The sequence below is a fragment of the Pomacea canaliculata genome, linkage group LG7, assembly GCF_003073045.1.
Source record: "Pomacea canaliculata isolate SZHN2017 linkage group LG7, ASM307304v1, whole genome shotgun sequence".
Classification (NCBI taxonomy): domain Eukaryota; kingdom Metazoa; phylum Mollusca; class Gastropoda; order Architaenioglossa; family Ampullariidae; genus Pomacea; species Pomacea canaliculata.
The window spans coordinates 11,520,542-11,541,396 of record NC_037596.1 but is presented as its reverse complement, the minus strand read 5'-3'; the positions used below and the strand labels follow the sequence as shown (position 1 = coordinate 11,541,396).

Below are 20,855 nucleotides of genomic sequence, written 5' to 3'. Positions count from 1 at the left end.
TGGATTTTCATGGTCACAAAACGATTATATTAATGAATGCAATAAAAATTTAGGATTTTCATTTTTCGATAACTTTCTCCAAAAATACAAATTCGTAACATCTAAAACACGCTTTCAAATCATAAAAGTTACGAAAACAAAGTTTGAAAATCAAGTTTTGTAACACAACAAATTTATCAGTTCAAAGTAATGTATAAACGCCGGATTGCTATTTTTTTTAAATTGTCCATCCATTATTGTTTGTTTGTCGAGCTGTCTTTGTTGTTTGCTCTGCCTTTTCTCTTGTGTGTCTGTATGAACATATTTATATAAGTCAATTTTTGTTCTTTTCGACGCTAGCAGCCCTCCTTTCTAAGGATACTCACCATTTCAGTTGGATGTCCAAGAGTGTCCGAGCAGAACATGGAATGCGTGTCGTAAGTAGTCAAAATAAGTCAAAATAAGTGTTTCTCGAGTGGACGCACGCAAACGGTATTCTCAAAGATTTCTTTTACGCATGCGCAGGAATAATCGTTGAGATTAGTAATTAATCTAGTAAATCTTCCTACACTGACAATGTAGCATAATACTCTGTAGAATGGAGGAAGTGTTGCTCCTTAGTGCAGAACTAAACAATGACAGATTCTTCGTTTTAAAATTATAACCAGCTCTACCATGGAATCTTCAAAAATCCGTAGCATTTTAACTAGTTCCCATATGTGACCATTTTATTAAATCTGATAATTATTTTAAAATTTCTGAAGGTGATTGTGATATAATACGAAATATACACATACATTTCTCACCGAGGAACTCGATTCTCTTTTGTTTAAATGAATATCTTAAGCCATAAGCAATTTTATCGCCTTTATCGGTTAAAAAATATTTCACAAGACTCGAAATTCTAACAGCAACAAAATAACCCATTTATAAACGTCAAAACAATATGAAAATATTCGTGACTGTTGGTATCATCACTGATTTTTAAAAATTACAATTAAAAAAGTTTCTTTTTGGACAGTTCTTAGTATCTACTAATATCTACTTTTTCAGGTTTCTGTAGAAGTTATTAATAGTATTTGAAACTACACTCGTGTTATGGACACTAGTGCTTCTACAAAAGTTATTAATACAACTTTGAAATTCTACTCACGTGATTGTATGCTAAACACTAATGTGTCTGATGAGCCTTTCTCATTGTGGAGAGTCAGCCCCCAGTTTCCTCCCTTTGCTACATCCTCCTTGTCAAGGGAAACAATAAGCAGCAGGTCAGGGGGGTCGCCAGTCAGGGTACATTTGACTTCTCTGTTTGAGTTCTCTCCTAAAGTCAGCGACATCAAGAGACATTTTTGAATGACAGTTGTGTGGGCTTTTATGGTTAATATCCACTTTATGTTTGCTGCAGTCTCCACAACCTTGGGGTGCTTGTCGACAAACTGAGGACGGCCTGAAAAATGTTAATTAAACAGAACAATAAGCATTTAGAACGATGTTTTATTGTTGCTGAGAGTGCTATTTATTTAGCTTCATCTGGCTTTACAGTTAGCATGCTGAACTCACAGTTAGCATTTTAGATATAAATATTCCGTGTCTGACATGTTTTTTTTCCAAAACTAAAGTTGATTGTTCACAAATAATCTTTATATAAAATTAATTATTTATCACTTACACTTAACAAGGAAAGAGATAGATTCGTTCGTTTCGGAGCCACTTCCTTGGCATCTGATGGTGGGCCAGTCGTCTTTGCATTGGAGGACAAGGGAGAGGTTCAGATGTTGTTCGTCTCTAGATGCTTTTATTTCCTTTATTGTTTTATCCAGAAGAAGGAAGTTCGTGGAGGGATTTCCTTTGTCAAAAGAACATGATATGTTGACCTCAATACCCTCATTTATGATAATGTTACCTCTTGCTCCTTTTCCATCTACCATGAGATTTGTGACACTGGGTGGATCTGTAAATATAACAAAGCACTTAAATATAAGTGGGAATAAAAATGCATTCACTCATTGCATACAATGGACTTTTGTCCATACTAAGAACCTACCACAAAAAGGTCACATAAATTCACTCACACGCACACATACACAAAATTAAATGCAAATTTTTGTTACTTGATTTATTTTGTAAAGAAGAGAAGCAGAAAAAAGAAAACAAAACGGAATAAGAAAGAGGAAGGTTCATATCTCTTAAAGGGATACTCAAGGCTTTTGATAAGGCTGTGGCGACGGTCAAACGTTTCAGAAATATATTTTGTCACAATTAGAGAGCACGAGAGCAATACAGGAGAAATAAAGGATTCGTTTCTCACTTAATTACCACTTATTAGCACTATTTCGGTTGCCGATGTTTATAAAAATCGAAAAATTCCAGTGAAATCGACCCTTGTGTCCTTCCGCCGAGTAACCACGATAGCTTCCCGAGATGGTCAAGCAGACGAGTCTCCTTATGACATCAATCTCCTTATGACGTCACACGCACAGGAAGTGTTTGTGGTCATTGCGAAGATTTGACGTCTGTTTATTCGTATGACGCACTCTGTGTGTCAGGCTTGTAAGACTCTGTCTGTCGGAAACTGATGAAAAGAAAATTTTGAATCTTTTCCCATCTTTACGTGGCGGTGCAGCACGTTCTGGAGGCATGGTTCTCACTATAGAAACCACACGTCATAGGGTCACGTGACGGAGAACGAGACTACGTGGAAGCAAAAAGAGTCCCGTGTAATTTCTCTTATTAAACACAACATTCTACTAAAAACCTTCAACGTTTTCCACATGAACACACATATAAACAGACGAGATTCAAATTTATCCTACTCTTTATGCGATTCTAAGCAGTTTTATTTTGCCTTTACAATCCCTACAAATCCACAGGAGCAGAAAATAAGTCAAAAATACAAACAGTAAAAACAATAACAAAGGAAAGCGTGAAAGAAACAAATGAAACTAGTAAAAGAAACCCATGGATATGAATAAGCAAAGACCTTACACAAGAAAATAGAAAAATCACTGGAGAACAAAGCAACTCAGCCTGTAAGGCGCAGCCTCGTTTCCAAAATCTAAGACAAAATGTAACAAAAGGGTGATGGGGAACTTTTTAAAAATTTTCATCACCAGCAGTGGAATGAAGAGAGGACTCTGACTATTTAAATTGCCTATCACCATGTGAATTATTATGGCTATTATTATTCATATAGTTAATATGATTATTTAATACGTAGCGCTTTTATTTTTCAACACAAATTTTTGAACAATTTCACACAGGGAGGCCAGTTGACGACACTCTAAGGTCTAGCTACATGGTTTAGGTCAGCCTCAGTTTAAAGAAAATGGTTAAGCAGGATATTTTGATATTTCAATCGGTGGAATGTGTGGGTGTAGGTGTTGAAACAGAACAGCGGTAAGTCTAAGACAAACTGTAACAGTGGGGTGGGGGAGTTATCTAAGAACCTATAAGCTTAAGCCCTCCTGCTAAGGTCAGTCTCGTTTGACAAGATAGTTTAATGTTTCAGTCAGCAGAACATGTTTCAGTCCTAGTGCTGACTTCCAACAAGATACACGATCTGGTCCCTACCACGAGTGTAGCAATAGGTGCTGATTGCTGACACCCCGGTGTAGGGTTCTTATACTCACATGGCCCTTTGTGATTGACTCTTCAGTTTTCGCATTGTACAAACTTTGAGGTTCCTTGTAGATCTTAAGCCCAGATGAGATAAAGAGGAGGGTCTTGACAGCATTTATACGTTTTCTTTAGTGCTGACCATGACCGCAGGTTAGTCAGCCCACTAAATAAATTTTATGTGACTTCAGTTTTACACAACCGAGAAAACACTTTAAAAGGAATTATTTTTCAATGTCTGTGTTTAGTAGTCAGAACGTCTGGTGCTGAAATATGAAGTTGGTCTTCTCATTTGTCCACGTATTTTTCATACTTGTGAACGTTATTTGTGGTAAGTGCGGTAGTTTCTCTCTCTCTATACACATATATAGTCTTAATATTAACGTATGTTGTTTTGTTTTCTTAAGCTTAGTAAAAGAAAACAATAAGCTGTCCTTATCATTGCAATCAAAATATGTTTTCGATGGAAACGTCAAGAAGCGAGGAATTGAGTAAAGAAGTAAAAATAATCTGAAAGATGTCAGCTATATGTAAACAGATAAACTACCTTCCTGTGTTAAATTTTGGGGGTTCTTTTGAGGAGGAATCGTTATTTTTCACGATCCAAACACGAACTGCTAACCGGTTGATCAAAACTCATGCATGTCACATGACATAGGTACTTAAATATTTAACGACATGCCTCTAGCTGCAAATGTTTAGTACTAATTCCTTGACGAAAGATCTTTCAATCTAAAACGTCCATGGAAAACTACATTATTTCAGAAAGGTTTAAAAGAAGTTACAACTGTTTCTTTCAATTGTTTTTTATATATCTGTTGTGTTTCCAGGAGAAACAAACAGATGCGATGTTTTAAAAACAGGATCATGCGTCAATACTATACAAGTCAGCATCACCAGGGATCTCAACACTTTCACTGTATATTATAGGAGCTCGATTACAAATAATGGTATTGCAGTTTATTAATATTTTCTGAATTTTTTCCAACTATTCCAACTTTTAGCATGGATACAACTCTAGGTACTTCCCGTTTTAAAAATATATTTATGCATTTGATTAGCTAATGTCATCTACATGTCAACTGCTGCTACACGGTATTGTTGTGAGGTTGTTTGCATTTGGTCCAAGATCCTTGAGAATCAAAGTCAAGAATAAGAAACAAAGAAGTCTTGAATGGGTGTGTCTATCCGTACGCAAAGTGGTCGTGCTTACGTGTCTAATAAACTGTTGTAAAGTCCCTCTATCATTTTAATATTGAATGCACCTGTGTGTATACTTGTCAGCGCTTTGGGTCTGAAGTAACTCTATAAACATGTTTTATCTTTATTTTTATTATTATTATTGTTGTTGTTATTATTGTTGTTATTATTGTTATTATTATTGTTATTATTATTAAAAAAATCAATAACAGAAATTGCTTGTGAAATGAAAAATGGTTGAGAACTATTTTTATATTAATTAATGTTAACCTACAATTGCCACCTAACTTTATCGAGGCAGTGTTCTTACAAACAGTTACAAGGCGAAACTAAAGTAGAAAGTAGCTCAACAATGGTCCTCACTATCAATTGTTGTGTCAGTTTCAGAGATCACTGCTGTGTGTGACTGGGCAGGATACTTTTTCTTATGTGATACAAAGAAAGACATTAACTACAATGCCATGTCTCGAACTCAAGTTTCCTTCAAGCCAACGTCTGGTGTAGGATGCCTAGATGGGAACTTTACCCTTAACGCTAATGATCACGGAAATTTCACATGCATTGAAAAATCAGCGAAAAGTATGTTCTCTTTTGGAATCTGTGTGAAATGAGTAAAATTAAGTTTTTTTCAGTAGGATTCTGTCATTTTACTCGGTATTATTTGTGTCACGCAAGCTTTAATTTGCGAAAATAATAGGTGAAGTAGGGTTTTGCTAATGGCAATTAAATTCGAGTTTATTAGGTATGAGTGCACAAATGGGTCGCGGGAATTTTGTTCCCCCTTGGATTAGTTCTGTTTAAATGTATGATAATAATGATTTATACCCTTTCTTTATTTTTAAATCGTGATTCTGCAGTTGACAGTTATTATTGCACATTTAAAAAAAATATTTTTTAAAGATTGATAATCTTTTTTGTCAATTGTAACATTATGCAAGTGCTTCTAATGAAAACTGTGAAAACATATTATATGTTCTATTTCATGTAGTATATCAAACGTTGATTCTTCGTCTAATGCCACTTAAGTCGTATTGTAGAAAAATTTGATGCTTACTAACTTGTCCACCTTTCTATACCTACTAGTGTTTTAAATACAGAGATGATACAAAGCCCGTTTGGTAAGCTCATGAGAGAGTTAAAAATAATATATACTCCATATTGTGCTTTATTTTATTATAATTAAACATTGTATATTACTTAGTGTGCGTGCGTGTGTTTATTATCTAGAAGTAAGTAGCCATAATGACATTTTCCTATTCATTAAAGGTAGATCAAAATCAACTGATAATACCAAGAAACAACGTGGGAATAAAGGTGATACTGTGAAAGGCCATCAGAAAGCTCTGCAGAAAGGTAAGTACGCCATGTTGTATGACTGAAGTAAGCACAAAGTTGCACCTAACTGGCATCACAGCTCTCGTGATCCACAAATATTTCTTGTCATACAGGGTTGCAGCTGCAGTCACTGTGCAGTTTGTGTCTGTGTGTTCATCATGGACCATGGCTTAGTTTACGCAGTGTTTTTGCGATCGACCATCGGAATCATTTTATTTATCAACAGTTCTTCAGAGCGATGCTAGTGTCAGTCATTACAGTTTCAGCTTCAGCGTTCCGTACGTACGGTAACTACATGAACCTCTCATTGGAGTATTTTGCTAGCTTACAATTATTTTAATTATGACAGATTTTGTTGTACACGACAATTATTCTAGGCTCATCGCATCTTTCTCCACCTTTGCCGTTCTTGTTCCCAGCTCTACTTTTTTATCTACAACTACAGACATTTGCTATGTGATCATGTCGATGCTCACTTATCTAATGATTTGCTCTGTGGAAAACAACTATTTCCAGTTATATGTTGATTCCCTTGTCTCTCAGAACTTTGGGATCTGAACTACGAGCTTTGAACCTCTCAAACTGATCATTTGTCAAACGGACGAATAGTGGAACGCTGTTGCACTACTTTATCAGTAGATTTTACACTGTTTCTCTTCCTACAACCTGCTGTTTCCCTTGGTAGATGCAAGTGGCAACTGTGCTGGATATGAGTTGTTAGGCCGAGACATGTGCTTACCTGTGTGTTGATGACGACTATATATGTTAGTGCCATTGTGTTTGTGATTGCTAATGTATTTACATATGTTGTATGATATAAACAGTATTTTTATTTTTATTTCTTCGCTCATTTCAGATTCTCCAGGGAAAAATGTAAATTTCCTCGATTTTGCAATTGTCATACCTGTTATCGAGATAGCCATTGGTCTTCTTGTCGTCATCGTCTGGAGTATTCGGCATGCTGCGCTTCTTTGATTTTACCAGGAATAAACTATTGGATGGTTGGGTGATAAATTTAGTATGAGTAACAAAACTTTTACTATTAGTGTGATGGAGGATGCATTTACTTATTTTATGCTTGCTTGGCTGGAGGACAATTAGAACAATTCAAATTATTTGGTAACGAACGATTCCATGACGGAATATTAAAAAATATCGATGAATTATAAAATGGTTAATATTTAATTAATTATTGACTTAATCAGGATTTATGATTGATCTGATGATAGATTTGCTAACTTAATGAGAAATTATTTAAATTTTTATTAGTTTTTAAATTGTAAAGGGTTTATTTAGAATTGATTGTATTAGCTAGTTAGATTGATGATTGTATTTTACAATGATTATATAACTAGTTAGATAATTTAAAGATTGATTGCTAACATGGCGTACTTTTGAAGAAGAGAAATATTTAATAGTGTGCATCCGTAAATGAACCCAGAGGATGTCTGATCTTGTTGCCTTGACCTTAAGTATATGTATTACTTCTGTAGGAATTTTAATTATTAAATGTCATGAGCTGTCTCTTGAGAACTCAATTGTACCTTTAAACATTCACTATTATTATTATTATTACTATTTATGTTTAACACATCGTGGCTTTATGAAATTTTCTTGCGACGTCCACAATGTAAAGACAGACACCTACTAGTATTATAACCTGCACAAATATCATACTGATCAGCGGTCCCTGTGTGTGTGTGTCCAATTATTACAATATCGGCACATGATTATATGTGTATGTCTATCTGTGCATTTTTAAGGTCAAGTTTGTGTATAGATGAGCATGTACTCATTTATGTATTCAAGACAAGTGAGTTTTTATTCCAAACTAAACATTGATCCAAGGCCCAGCAACTAAGAGTCAAAAATAATTTTTCTTATTTTTTACATTGTATTGTGGTACAGTGGTTTTAATTAAAAAGTGTTAATAATAATCTAAGTTGTCACTAATATATGGAAAAAAGATATTATAGCATTATGTTTGCGTGCTCCTCTGTATATGAATATAAAAGGAATTATTCTTGGCATTTCGATGTATCTTCTCCCTGGTAAGGTTAGCACTGTTTTTCACTAATAACATTCCTGTCACAGGAGACTGCTATGGTCTCGTCTTTTATGAGTCATTTGAACAAAAAAGTAACTGGCCTTAAGTTGGGCATACGAGGTACACAATCAGTTAGTAACAGAGAAAGGTTGAGACCAACTGGGCTTCTAAGAGTAAACGATGTGATGTACTTGAATTTCTTCTCTCTTTTACACACACACGAAAACAACAACAGATATAAAAAACAAAACAACACACGTACTCGCATGCACATACACAATGCATAAAACAATGTAAAGCAGGCTTTATTTAAACATGACATGTTTTTATGTTAAATAAATAAAAGGGTTTTTTTCAGTTTGTTGCTGTATGTTTGTGATGTGGTATGCCTCCGTGTAAAATCAATCCGTAGTGATTGAGGTGATGATAGTTGATTTTTAAGTGAGGTCAGTGCATATAAATAGAAGGGTCACAGCAGACGAAATGTTTATACGTTAGATACGCTTTTATTATGCACTGAGTATTGTTACCGAGGTGTGGTTCATACCTCATGTGCAGTACACCAACCATCCTTACAAATTATTGCAGGACTGTGGATGATTAACTATATATCCAGAAATATAGAAAAGATGTTGTATTAGCATGAAGGGTTAATTAGCAACCAATTATACTAGTAGGTCATTAAACAACCCTCTGCTGACAATAAAGACCCTCTTAAAGATTCTTCTTCAGCTTAATACAAATTCTTATTATGATACTGATAAATATCACAGAAGAGCCCTGTAATGTTTTGTACTTTGTATTTCATCCTCATAGATTATTTTTGTTATTTCTTTAGACTTTCTTCTGATACTTCTTTAACCGGAAAACTTGAACTAGCTTTTGTAAATTAGAATAAGTAAATATGTTAGTACTAACACATTTATTTAAATGTACATAAATAATCATATCTATACGCATAAATAAACACACGGCACTAGCTGACTGCCGGTTTTAAGTAGTGAAATGAAAATGAGATACCATTTCTTTGTCTCTGATTTCACTTAGGTCTTTCCTTGCTAGCTGTTCTCTCTCCATGTCTGTGTTTGTATTTATCTTCTTATTGCTCTGCCAAAACGTCAGAAGAGCAGCCTTCCTTTTTTGCAGATAAAATATGAAAAGAAATTTTTAAAATGACATTTTATTGTTATTTAACAAGCTGTTGCGGGTCAGAAGGGTCCCTAGTTAGGGTTCTGTGTAAGTTCTCTCCAAAAATTAGTGAGGTGAAGATACATTTCTCTATGTCACTTATATGGATTTTCATGGTTACACACAAAAATATTATATTAATAAACGGTAGGTAACATGAATGTAATAAAAATTAGCGTTCGGGGTTTCATTTTTGAAGAGATTTCTGCAAAAAGACAAGTTCTAAATGATAAAATTTAGGAAAACGAGGTTTGAAAACAAGTTTTGTACCAACAAATGTTTCAGTTAAAAGTACTGTATAAATACCGGTTTTGGTCTTTTTAAAATTGATTGTCCATCCATTATTATCTGTTTGTAAAGCTGTCTTTCTTGGCTTTGCCTGTCCCTTTGTGTGTCTGTCTAAACGCATTCGTATAAGTCAATTTTCGCTCTCTTCGACGCTAGTGACTGTTAATACCCTGATCCTTTCCCCCAGGCTACTCACCATTTCAGTTGGTTTTCCAAAAGTGTCCGAGTAGAACATCAAATCCGTGTCAAAAGTAGTCAATAATAAGTGTTTTTCGAGAGGACGCACGCAAACGGTATTCGCAAAGATTTCGCTTACACATGCGCAGGAATAATCGTTGAGATTAGTAATTAATTTGTGAAATCTTCCTACACTTGCAGTGTAGCATACTACTCTGTAGAACTGAGGAAGTGTTGCTCCTTAGTGCAGAACTAAACAATGACGAATTCTTCGTTTTAAAATTATAACCAGTTCTACCATGGAATCTTCAAAAATCAATCGCATTTGAACTAGTTCCCAAATGTGACCATTTTATTACATCTGATAGTTATTTTTAAATTTCTAACGGCGATACTGAAATTATACGAAATATACACAGACATTTCTCTCCAAGGAAGTCGATTTTTTTTAATGAACATCTCAAGCCATAAACGATTTTTATCGCCTTTTTCAGTTAAAATTGTTTCCTAAGACTCGAAATGCTAGCAGCAACAAAATAAACCATTCATAAACGTCAAAACAATATGAAAAAATTCGTGACTGCTATTATCATCTCTGATCATTTAAAAATTTGCTTAAGTTTTTTTACTGTGACATTTTTCAGTGTCTACTAATGTTTACTTTTTCAGGTTTGTGTAGAAGTTATTAATAGTAATAGAAACTACACTCATGTGATGGTATGTTAAACACTAATGTTTCTACAGAAGCTATTAATAGTAATTGAAACTCTACTCACGTGATTGTATGCTAAACACTAATGTGTCTGATGAGCCTTTCTCATTGTGGAGAGTCAGTCCCCAGTTTCCTCCCTTTGCCACATCCTCCTTGTCAAGGGAGACAATCAGCAGCAGGTCAGGGGGGTCGCCAGTCAGGCTACACTTGACTTCTCTGTTTGAGTTCTCTCCTAAAGTCAGCGACATCAAGAGACATTTTTGAATGACAGTTGTGTGGGCTTTTACGGTTAATATCCACTTGATGTTTGCTGCAGTCTCCACAACCTTTGCGTTTTTGTCGACAAACTGAGGACGGCCTGAAAAATGTTAATTAAACAGAACAATAAGCATTTAGAACGATGTTTTAATGTTGCTGAGAGTGCTATTTATTTAGCATCATCTGGCTTTACAGTTAGCCATGCTGCACTCACAATAAGCATTTTTAGATATAAATATTCCGATTCTGAATTTTTTTTTCAAAAATATAACTTTATTTGTTAAAAAAAATTTTTTTGATATAAAAGTAAATATTTATCACTTACACTTAACAAGCAAAGAGACAGATTCGTTCGTTTCGGAGCCACTTCCTTGACATCTGATGGTGGGCCAGTCGTCTTTGCATTGGAGGACAAGCGAGAGGTTCAGATGTTGTTCGTCACTAGACGATTTTATTTCCTTTCCTGTTTTATCCAGAAGAAGGAAGTTCGTGGAGGGATTTCCTTTCTCAAAAGAACATGATATGTTGACCTCACTACCCTCATTTATGACAAAGCTACCTCTTGCTTCTTTCCCATCTACCATGAGATTTGTGACACTGGGTGGATCTGTAAATATAACAAAGCACTCAAACAAATATAAACATGAATTGAGATGCATTCACTCATTGCATGCAATACTTTTGTCCATACTAAAAGCCTACCGTGTGTGTAAGTGGAAAAGAGAATTTATCTACCATAAAAAGGTCACATAAATTCACTCACACATACACAAAATTTAGTTGAAATTGTTTGTTACTTGATTTAATTTGTAAAGGAGAGGAGCAGAAGAAGAAAAAAAAAACTGAATAAGAAAAAGGAAGGTTCATATCTCTTAATCCAGAGAATGAAGTAAAAAAGGAGAAGATAAAGACAACAACGATGATAATGTATACGAGAGGATAAAAATCTGTTGTTTTTTTTTACGGAAAAGGCAGCAACAATAGAAAGACAGGTAAAATGACAACACATTATATACTTACAAGAAACATTCAGTTTTAGCTCCTTTCGAATGGTTGTAAAATTACCAAACTTTGTGTCTTTCATGTCCCATTCCCACTCTATCTGCACGTGAGATCGGTTGACTTTCCTGAAGAGCTCTGCTGGACCTGCTGGTGTGGAGCATCGAAGACATCTCTGTGGTCTGACTGTACAAGTCTCCTTCCAGTAAGTAAATGTTCCATCGTATTCAAGACTGCCACTATTTGTTCTGGTGTGAATCTTGATTTTAAATAATTCATCTGTTTGATCACAAGCTGACACATTCATCCAAAATGCGACATTTGCAGTCTGGTTTTCATAGACGGTCAAAACGCCATTGTTTACATTATGAAATTCCAACACCGCGCCTGGAAATAAAAGATATGAAAACTTTAGTAGGTTTGTTAAAATAAGCTGAATGCGACCTTTATTATTGTTAAGCATAAATGAAACTGCTGTCATTTTTAGGCTAATGATATAATTTAACTCAGTTGCAGTTTCAATTAGAGTAATAAAATATTTTTCGTTCTACGATCGGCACAAGAATCTTTCAGCAAAATCAGATCCTGACATATCTTTCTGAAGGAATTATTTGTCAAAAACGAAATAGAAGATTAAAATCAGTCAGATTACTGCCTTAAGCGGTAAATTTCAACGATAAAAATTGTAGTATGAGCACTACTGAGCTTTTTTTTTTAAAAAAATATTCAAAGAAAAATTAAGGAATAGTACCATAAGAAGCAAATATAATCATTAATGTAGTTATTTTATCACAGGCAAATAATTGTCTGATTTAGTTCCACAGCTTTTTCAAGACGTATTGCAGAAAATAAAAGAACTCACAGTTTTCTTGTACACATGTTGACTGGTAGATGAGCAACATAAAGACGATACAACCCACCGGCGACATCACCTGCTTCTTGTCTAGTTCAGCCAGGAAGTTCATTTTCACTTTAATTTTCTACTAGTCTGACATAAATCCGGGAAACTAATGACAAGGAAACACAGGGATCAATCTATAAAAATCTGACACAATGAACCTTTATGTGTATATATATGACGAAGATTAGCTGGATGACTTCCGTGAGCAGTTGCAGAAAAGAACAAATGCAAACAACAGATGGACAATTGTAGGGATGCATAATCACGGAAAGTTAAAGCTTAAGATGTGACCAAGACCTAAAGACACTGGTATCAAAATGTGGAAAATAAAATAAAAATTAAAGAAAGCAAAACTAAGCTTAAAGGTCCTTAAAACAGTAACCTGGAATAGAGTACCATGAGGGGTCTGGCAACCAGCACAGTACAACACCACGGAGGTCTTCTCAGGCCTCCTAGACACCAAAGCAAACCTACACAATAGGAAAAGATGGAACAAACAACACTTATGGTATCAGAATGGCGACCCTCATCTCACATCTCCCCAATCTCCTTGTCCACCTTATCCCCTATGCCCACATTCCCCTCACACCCCACAGTGTGAAATCAACTTCGGATGGAAGCACTTTCCCTTCTAAAGTCAACCAACAATAACAGACCCTAGACAAATGTTCCTGACATTATTTATTTACAACCACTTTTTCATGGTCTTACAGCTTGAAACTAGTCATATAGACATAAATATGTCATCTACAACAGCAAGTCGCTGAACTGGAAGAAAGAAAAAAATTTAGCAGCTAGCTTAATTCCATTCTAAAAATAATCATATCAAAATAACCCAATAAATCGTGGATGGATTTGCTGACTTGTTTAGATTGGATCCAGCGTAACACAAAAGTCGTACAATATAAAAGTTTGAAATATCTTCATTGTAAAGAATTTTCCAAAGCGACACTCAAAATGCCTTTTCTTGTTCAGGAAAAAGACAAAATAAGAAGCTAATAATGTAGAATATTTTATGTCGATGAGATTCTCGATGAAAGGAGATACAGGGGATAATTTAACAGCGAGACCAATGATGTAAGTGTAACAGAGTGTGCTACTCTTTGTAGATGAGTGGAGAAGGACCCTCATTATTTACTTTTTTCTGTTTCAAACCGCATGTAAACCGTATGTAGTCGCTGTTTACAAACCATGTTCCATTCCTGGCTTAAGAAATGCAGTCTTAAGATGAAGGAACGATGCTTTTGAATTGAAATATCTACAGCGAGTGACAGTGGTTTACTTCATAGCCGTCACCCGTGAATTTTAGTTTAGTCATGGCTAGTCGTAAATGTTGTTGTGCTCGAAAACAGGTGACGGGACGATATTAATAGCTCCAGGTAGGTAGCAATATTCACACCGGGGCTATCGGCAGCGCTCACGTGACCGGGACATGCTCACACTTCGGGGAGCTATCTTTAAATAGGCTACTATATAAGTCGGCAACGGTTGTTTACGGTCATCAAAGCTCATCGAATACAGTTTCAGATCTCTCCATATCACCTGAAAGCATTGATACCAAAACGATCGGAGGACGAGCGGGTGTGTCTCTGTACAAACATTGAAGTTCAGTCCTGAGAATGAAAACGTGAAATCCATCTTGCATGACCTCCTGAAGACAATCGCAAGATATTTTGCAGTGAAGAAAGCCTTACTTGGACTTATTGTGAATTATAGGAAGAACGATCATAGTCCAAAGTGTATTTTGTCCCCGAATACAAGCGATAATCATAACATGTGAAAGATACACAACCTGGAAACGTGAGTATTTCATGCAAAGTTACCTCAACATTATTCGATATTTTCGTTAAGGTAATTAGGTTCCTATGACGAAGGACACAAACATTTAACAATAGTCTCATTAAACTGAATAATCACATTTTTATCATTTCTTGCAGGTTCTCAAGGTGACAAATGAGTCTTTCAACAGACAAAACTCAGTTTCTGAAGATGAGATACATGACAATACTTTACCTCCTGTCATTTCTTGTATTTCATACATCATATGTAAACGGTACGACATATCTTAATTGCCTCTTTGGTTCTCTTATTAATAATACTCATTTTATTTAGATATAAGAAGATATGTAACCAAAACAGTCTACGATCTTTTATCGATTGAAGTAATTTAATCACAGTTACATGTTTTTAAATTATTTGTGTAGGTTTTACTTTGTCAATGAACTCACCTATTTATACACAAATAGGTAAATCTTCCAAGTAAGATTAAGGAGGTTGATGTCTGTACATATGATTTTATATCTACTGCTAGGTGAAGAAAGCAACTGTGAAGTAACATGGCTAGAAAACTGTCCTAACAGGATTGTATACACAATCCAAGAAAAGATTGCCAAGGAAGGACTATCTCTGACACTTTCTAGTAGTCAACTGGGAAAATCAGGTATGTCTCATTACGATTTTGTATTTTACGCTATTGCTTAAGGCATATTACAAAACAAATTCAATAAATGTATGCCCTGCAAAATTAATTCTCATGAGTGTATTTACATGGCTTTACATCAGACTTCGGCTTGTTGCAGAAACTGTTGCTGTGCTTGCTTTTGTGGGATTTTACAAGTGTAATCCTGCAAATGGTTACACATGTGAGACTGAAGATAACATCACTTTCATTATCACCACGCCTTGTAGACCTGGAATAAAGTTTACCATTTCAGTCGATGGAGGATCATCCACTCAGTGCACAGGTAGAGAGAACTTTACAATCTATATGTGTTTGTCTTTTTTTTTTGTTAACATTACCTAAAAATGTGAGGATAAAATAAATTTCTATATTTTTCATTCTACAAACTAATGTTTGTGACATTAAGATATTTTGAAGAAATGAGACCAAGACATGGTGTGCGGTGTAGTAATGTATCATTAGGTCATACCCTAGTTTAGCTGCTGGCATGCCCAGAGGTACGAAATGCAGGTTTTGTTAATTCCTGATATTAATAGTTATATGAGGTTACTATGGTTTGAAGGTCGTCAGAACCTGCTCTTTATGAGGAAGAATTTTAACACCTTGCATGTACACAGCGTTGAATTTATCCAAAGAAATTACTCATAAACTGTCTAGAATTATGTCACATTTCTTTCTTTTCCCTCAGAAAAAGTAGAATTACCCCAACAGACTACTAACTCCAGTAGAAAAAATGATACTTCATGTCAAGAGGGTGAGTATGATGAGAATGTCTTAAGCAAAATCACTTTGCTCTTTTTTGTGTTATAAATGAACATACAGGTGACAGTAGCATGGTAGATATTCTCTCTAGAACCATCTACTAATAACGAGGGTACCTACATATTCCTACATAGTTGCATGTTTTATCTTTTGCAGGCAAACCAGAAGGCGATTCTCTCGATACAAACAAGAATCGCAATAAAAGAAGTGTTGGTGTTGAGTGTCTTGACGATTCGCCTTCAGAAGGCAAGTATTCTGAGCATGATCCAGTTTAATATTCGATGCGGTTTGTTGTTGTTTTGTTTTTAATCAAACTGAAAGTACATTGCAATAGAAAATATAGCCGTAAAATATAATTATAAACATAATTATTACATCAAAATCGCTGTACAAACAATGATGTCCACATGCACATATACATACACAACAGCACATATTTCATCTTTATTTGTTTAGAGTAAGTGGTTCTTCTAAAATGGCTTTCTCTCCTTATGGCCTGAATAGGTGCCCGAATAAAAGGTATTGAATATTGTAATTGTTATTGTTGTGGACAAACATAACAAAGGACCAACAACCCCTTCAATTGCGTGTTTCAGAGAAAGATGTGATTGGTAAAGCTGTTGGAATTAGCATTGGGGTTGGCTTACTTGTAGCTGCTGTCATTGTTGCTGTTATTTATTTCTGCAGAAAACGGTGAGTCACACTGACATTTCTCTTTCCAGAGCAGAATTTATTAAATTTAAGATATTTACTGTGCCTTCAATGTAGCAACCAGAAAATTTAATTAAGTTACATAAACTACATTTAAAAAAAACTTATAAAAATACATTTATAATTTTAGTGAGTGTGTAAATATGTTTCTGGTCTGCGCATTCTACTGTCCTAAGACTAAGAATTGGGCATAAAATGGCATTTAAATAAAGCAGTAAAAATGTATACATGAAAATTACATGTTCATAAATAGTGGCATGCATTTCCATTGAGCCTAATGCGTTTGTTTCCACTTTTGTTTACAACCTGTTTTTTTTATCTCAGTGAAAAGGAAGCTAATCTTGAAGCTGGCACTGAGTTACAAGATGAGAACAACAAATTTTTACCTGGAGACCGTAAGTCATACACTAATTAATGTACTGCAAATTAATCATATTATTGAAAACCTTATCATGGTAGCAATAGAAAGGAAATATTAACAAAGTTAAGAGAAAATCGATAAAAGCTCATCATCTCCTTGTAAGATGATTTTATCTTATTGAAATGCAGTTTGCATTGTTTCTACATCCAGTTTTTTCATATTCAACAAAAAAATATAACAGCAAACACTACATGAAACATTTGAATTAATATAAATAAAAAATAACTTCTTCACTTAGCGAGAGTAAATAAACCGATCATCCCTGAGTTTTAAAACTGGGTTAAAATCTCTCCAAATGTTGTAGTTTTAACAATGTCGTGAAAAGACATATTTCCATCTATTTTGTGTCTACATTTAAGTAGTCGATTTTATTTTTTCTGTGCTTTATAGTAGTCCTATCCTTAGTATTTCATGATATTAAGTGTTTGCTTTGAGATTTTCTGAACTGTTGTATATTTTTCTTGTCTTTAGAGAGTCAAAAGAATGAAGCAGAAGGGGCAGAGGGTTCAGGTCCATGAGCTAGAGGACGGTCGGCGTGTCGTGCTACAGTCGGAGACGAACTCGTTCACCACACGTTCAAGTTTTCAGCCCATGAAGATGCTCCCATGTCTTGCTGAGGTTCTCAAGGCGACCGGCATTGTTTTTACCTGATATTGTAATCTTATACACAACCTGCTTTCTTGCTGTTTGTCGGAACAGAACAATCAGAGAAAAAGCTGCTTAACACGTGGATTGGAAGCATCTTAAGACAGACACTCTCTTCATAAGTGTATTTTAGTTCTCACGATTGTAAGAAATAATTATGCAAATTTATTATAGTATCATCGTGAAATTATTTAGAAAAAGCACATCCATTAGAGGATTCGTCAAATAATCATACATTCACACTCACAGAGCTTTAAAATTGTATACCACATATCAGTTTGTTATGTCAGGGGTAGCTTTCTTGCTTGAGTCCAATCCGAAAATATGTATGTGTGTGTAGGGTAGTGGGAGACATGGAGTGAAGCCAAATATCTTACTGATCAATTTTAGATGGTTTAATGCATAGCTAGGAATTTAATATGATTTCAAGTACAGCCACTTTATTTATCTTTACATCTACCTGTCGATTACTGCCTATGAAACGCAAATATGTTATTGACCGTTACACTATCTAGTTATTTCGGCTTAAGCCTTCGACAGTGATGATAAACAAGTGTTTCATTGAAACCGGAGGTCAAAAGAAAGATACACCAAGGTACCTGATTATACTGATATTGTCCAGAGAAAAAAGGCCTAGGCCAATGAAGCGAGTTGGTAGTCGATTGTGAGATCTTTCGAGTCAAAGTTTTTTAAAGCGACAACAGACATGAAGAACATATTACTGAGTTAGCAATGCGTTGGTATTCGTGTCTGCGTGTGTGAGAGAGCGCTTGCGAGAGAGAGAGAATAAGAGACAAAATAGAAAGAGAAAGAAGAGGAGTTTATGTAATTACCAATGGTTTGGTTAGATGAAATCAATGGAAAATAATGGGATGATTATTGTCTTTGTTAAAAGGCCTTGTCAACGTTTACACCATTTGTTCAAATACCCAAATCCTTCTCTTTGTGTTTCATGGGACAGTAACGAGTGGACGGTTTTCTAATCAGTTGATCTTGCTTCTAATTGTGCACCCTAGTATTGTACATGCATTCACTAATCATTTCCTTTGACTTTTCTTATATTTTAACGTTGAATGGAGTTTCTTTGCTTGCTTTGACATTGTCGGTCCTGGGATTTCTCCTTTCCAGACCTGATCCTTAAGCAACAGATATTTAATGTGAGGGAAAAAGTTTGTTGAACAGACTGGCAAAGTATTTACGATGGGTTTTTTTTCAGCTATATACAGTTCAAACTTAATAAGTTAAATTCAGTCGACCAAAGCTCTTTAATTTGTTGGTTCGAAGGGATTGTTTTTTCCATTTCCAAATTCCTTAGCTCTGTTAATATGTTTGGTCACGACTGTACCATTACCTGAGCTGTTTTGAACAAGTTGAGCTAGTCTTTGATTGTATCACTATACAGTGATACATATCATTTGTGTTTATTGCCAGTATTTTCTGTGATAACAGCTTTGAGTTGTATATGATGGATACAAAATCACACATATATAGACACAACTTGCAACATGTTTACTTTTGAGACTCTGTATAGCCTATTATATACAGTGTATGCTTTTTCTATTTGGTTTGAATCAATTGTGTGATGAATAAACTAAACAAAGTGTTTTATGTTTTGAGTTGGACCGAAGACTTTATTTATGAGTGAGAGCTTCCTTCTAATGGTATCATCACCACCCGATCACCATCATTCCCTCGTTATCTCTTGTTTTCTTGTTCTTTCTCTTTCATCCATCTCTTTGTGCGTGTTTTTATTTTTAGAAAAGTAGAGAGATTGCTCTGTCGTTGTGTAAACGTAAATAACAAATGTTGCATTAGGCCTTGAAACGCACAAAAATAATTCAGAGCAGTCCTTCAAAGTTCTGTATGCAGATGATCGTTTCATGTTTATATTTAATGGACATAAATTCAAATGAGGCTGGTTTCTGCAAAGTTATAAACTCCATACACAGAAAAGCAGACAGGCACGCAGACAGACAGATAGACAGACAGACAGACAGACAGACAGACAGACAGACAGACAGACAGACAGACAGACAGACAGACAGACAGACAGACAGACAGACAGACAGAGATTGCCAAAAACAAGTGTCTAAAGTGTGCGCACTTCCGTGTGCGGTGGAAGTGATAACGAGAATGTTGCTGATATGCCCATTTAGGAAATTCGTACAGAAACGCATACACGTGCTCACCCACATCGTCAATGTTCCTTCAAGCAAAAAACAGACTTCCAAACAACCTACCCAAATAAAAAAAGACTCAACGACAAAGAGACAGATAAGGATAGAGACAGTTTAATGCAAGAATGGATGAAGTTCAGTATTGAAGTTACAGTAGCCTGCAAAACACAGTTTTATACTGGGTTCAGGACTTTATGATTTTGTTCAACGACAAGACCGACGGTAGTTAATGATTCTACTACTAATTGTGGTGATCATCTTAAATGTCATGAAGAGACAGACAAAATAAATCATAATATCTTTTGATTTGTAGATGATTATGAATAAACTAACGACAAAGCTTTTTGCCAGGTTAGCCTAGTTTCCTACTATTCTTTCACTACACACATCTGTAGTCTAATCTTCCATGAGTCATCTGATTTGGAGAAGGCTCAGGCCACGTGGGCTTGCGCCCTGCTAGCGGGTATATGTGCACCCAACGGTCTAGTCATCGTTGTCGAGTCATAGAAAAAGATTCAAGTCCAAGGGGTGCCCTCGATTCAAATCACGAAGCTCATTCAACGAACAACCCTGATAAACTTGCTGTGTCAAAAAAAAAAGGAATCTGGGTGTATTTTTTTTATTTATTTATACAGCTGACTTGTTTCTGTCGTTATCGTAGAGAGCTAGCTCACAATTTTTTTAAAAATTATCTTTAGATGTTACAGACATAGCAAAAGCAATCACATGCGTATACGTGCTTGACAAAATAATAATAAAAAAGGAGCCACACACACACAAAGAGAAAGCAAGCACATGTTTTGATGACAAGGTTTTTAAGGATATAATGCAAACTATATTTATGTTGACTAATTGAAACCTCTCCTGGTTTTTTTTTTTTTTTTTGATTTTCCTGCTTGTAATGCGTTTTGTAAAAACGTTCTGTGACGACTGCAGCGATAATAATGGTGTGACATGCATATGTTGAGTTATAGAAGAT

At 35.3% G+C, this 20,855-nt stretch overlaps 4 protein-coding genes across 4 annotated transcripts; 2 read left to right on the top strand and 2 right to left on the bottom strand.

The window, feature by feature from the left end:
• Positions 1 to 912: 912 nt before the first annotated feature.
• Positions 913 to 2,618, bottom strand: LOC112568556. The gene is made up of 3 exons (XM_025245884.1): positions 2,591 to 2,618; positions 1,649 to 1,930; positions 913 to 1,426 (listed from the first exon to the last, which is right to left on the bottom strand). Exons 1-3 carry the CDS (start codon positions 2,616 to 2,618, stop codon positions 1,125 to 1,127), a joined length of 612 nt encoding a protein of 203 aa, XP_025101669.1. The 3' UTR covers positions 913 to 1,124.
• Positions 2,619 to 4,522: 1,904 nt separating this feature from the next.
• Positions 4,523 to 7,506, top strand: LOC112569132. Its single transcript, XM_025246833.1, has 4 exons — positions 4,523 to 4,544; positions 5,176 to 5,373; positions 6,061 to 6,147; positions 6,986 to 7,506. The coding sequence occupies exons 2-4, from the start codon at positions 5,256 to 5,258 to the stop codon at positions 7,102 to 7,104; spliced, it is 324 nt and encodes a 107-aa protein (XP_025102618.1). The 5' UTR covers positions 4,523 to 4,544; positions 5,176 to 5,255; the 3' UTR covers positions 7,105 to 7,506.
• A 2,981-nt stretch (positions 7,507 to 10,487) lies between these two features.
• Positions 10,488 to 12,968, bottom strand: LOC112568652. Its single transcript, XM_025246061.1, has 4 exons — positions 12,661 to 12,968; positions 11,820 to 12,185; positions 11,125 to 11,406; positions 10,488 to 10,899 (listed from the first exon to the last, which is right to left on the bottom strand). Exons 1-4 carry the CDS (start codon positions 12,761 to 12,763, stop codon positions 10,598 to 10,600), a joined length of 1,053 nt encoding a protein of 350 aa, XP_025101846.1. The 5' UTR covers positions 12,764 to 12,968; the 3' UTR covers positions 10,488 to 10,597.
• Positions 12,969 to 14,100: 1,132 nt separating this feature from the next.
• Positions 14,101 to 19,307, top strand: LOC112569075. The gene is made up of 9 exons (XM_025246735.1): positions 14,101 to 14,499; positions 14,637 to 14,752; positions 15,011 to 15,139; positions 15,279 to 15,443; positions 15,849 to 15,914; positions 16,079 to 16,168; positions 16,519 to 16,615; positions 16,958 to 17,028; positions 17,526 to 19,307. Exons 2-9 carry the CDS (start codon positions 14,653 to 14,655, stop codon positions 17,570 to 17,572), a joined length of 765 nt encoding a protein of 254 aa, XP_025102520.1. The 5' UTR covers positions 14,101 to 14,499; positions 14,637 to 14,652; the 3' UTR covers positions 17,573 to 19,307.
• Positions 19,308 to 20,855: the final 1,548 nt, after the last annotated feature.

Coding starts and splice junctions, on each gene's coding strand:
- LOC112568556 (XM_025245884.1), bottom strand. CDS start 2,618: ATGCCTCCAGAACGTGCTGCACCGCCAC. Junction 1,931..2,590: donor AGAACGTGCTGCACCGCCAC/GTAAAGATGGGA, acceptor TTATATTTACAG/ATCCACCCAGTGTCACAAAT. Junction 1,427..1,648: donor TATCTCTTTCCTTGTTAAGT/GTAAGTGATAAA, acceptor AACATTTTTCAG/GCCGTCCTCAGTTTGTCGAC.
- LOC112569132 (XM_025246833.1), top strand. CDS start 5,256: ATGTCTCGAACTCAAGTTTCCTTCAAGCCAACGTCTGGTGTAGGATGC. Junction 5,374..6,060: donor CATTGAAAAATCAGCGAAAA/GTATGTTCTCTT, acceptor TATTCATTAAAG/GTAGATCAAAATCAACTGAT. Junction 6,148..6,985: donor TCAGAAAGCTCTGCAGAAAG/GTAAGTACGCCA, acceptor CGCTCATTTCAG/ATTCTCCAGGGAAAAATGTA.
- LOC112568652 (XM_025246061.1), bottom strand. CDS start 12,763: ATGAACTTCCTGGCTGAACTAGACAAGAAGCAGGTGATGTCGCCGGTG. Junction 12,186..12,660: donor AACATGTGTACAAGAAAACT/GTGAGTTCTTTT, acceptor TTTTATTTCCAG/GCGCGGTGTTGGAATTTCAT. Junction 10,900..11,124: donor TGTCTCTTTGCTTGTTAAGT/GTAAGTGATAAA, acceptor AACATTTTTCAG/GCCGTCCTCAGTTTGTCGAC.
- LOC112569075 (XM_025246735.1), top strand. CDS start 14,653: ATGAGTCTTTCAACAGACAAAACTCAGTTTCTGAAGATGAGATACATG. Junction 14,753..15,010: donor TCATACATCATATGTAAACG/GTACGACATATC, acceptor ATCTACTGCTAG/GTGAAGAAAGCAACTGTGAA. Junction 15,444..15,848: donor ATCATCCACTCAGTGCACAG/GTAGAGAGAACT, acceptor CTTTTCCCTCAG/AAAAAGTAGAATTACCCCAA.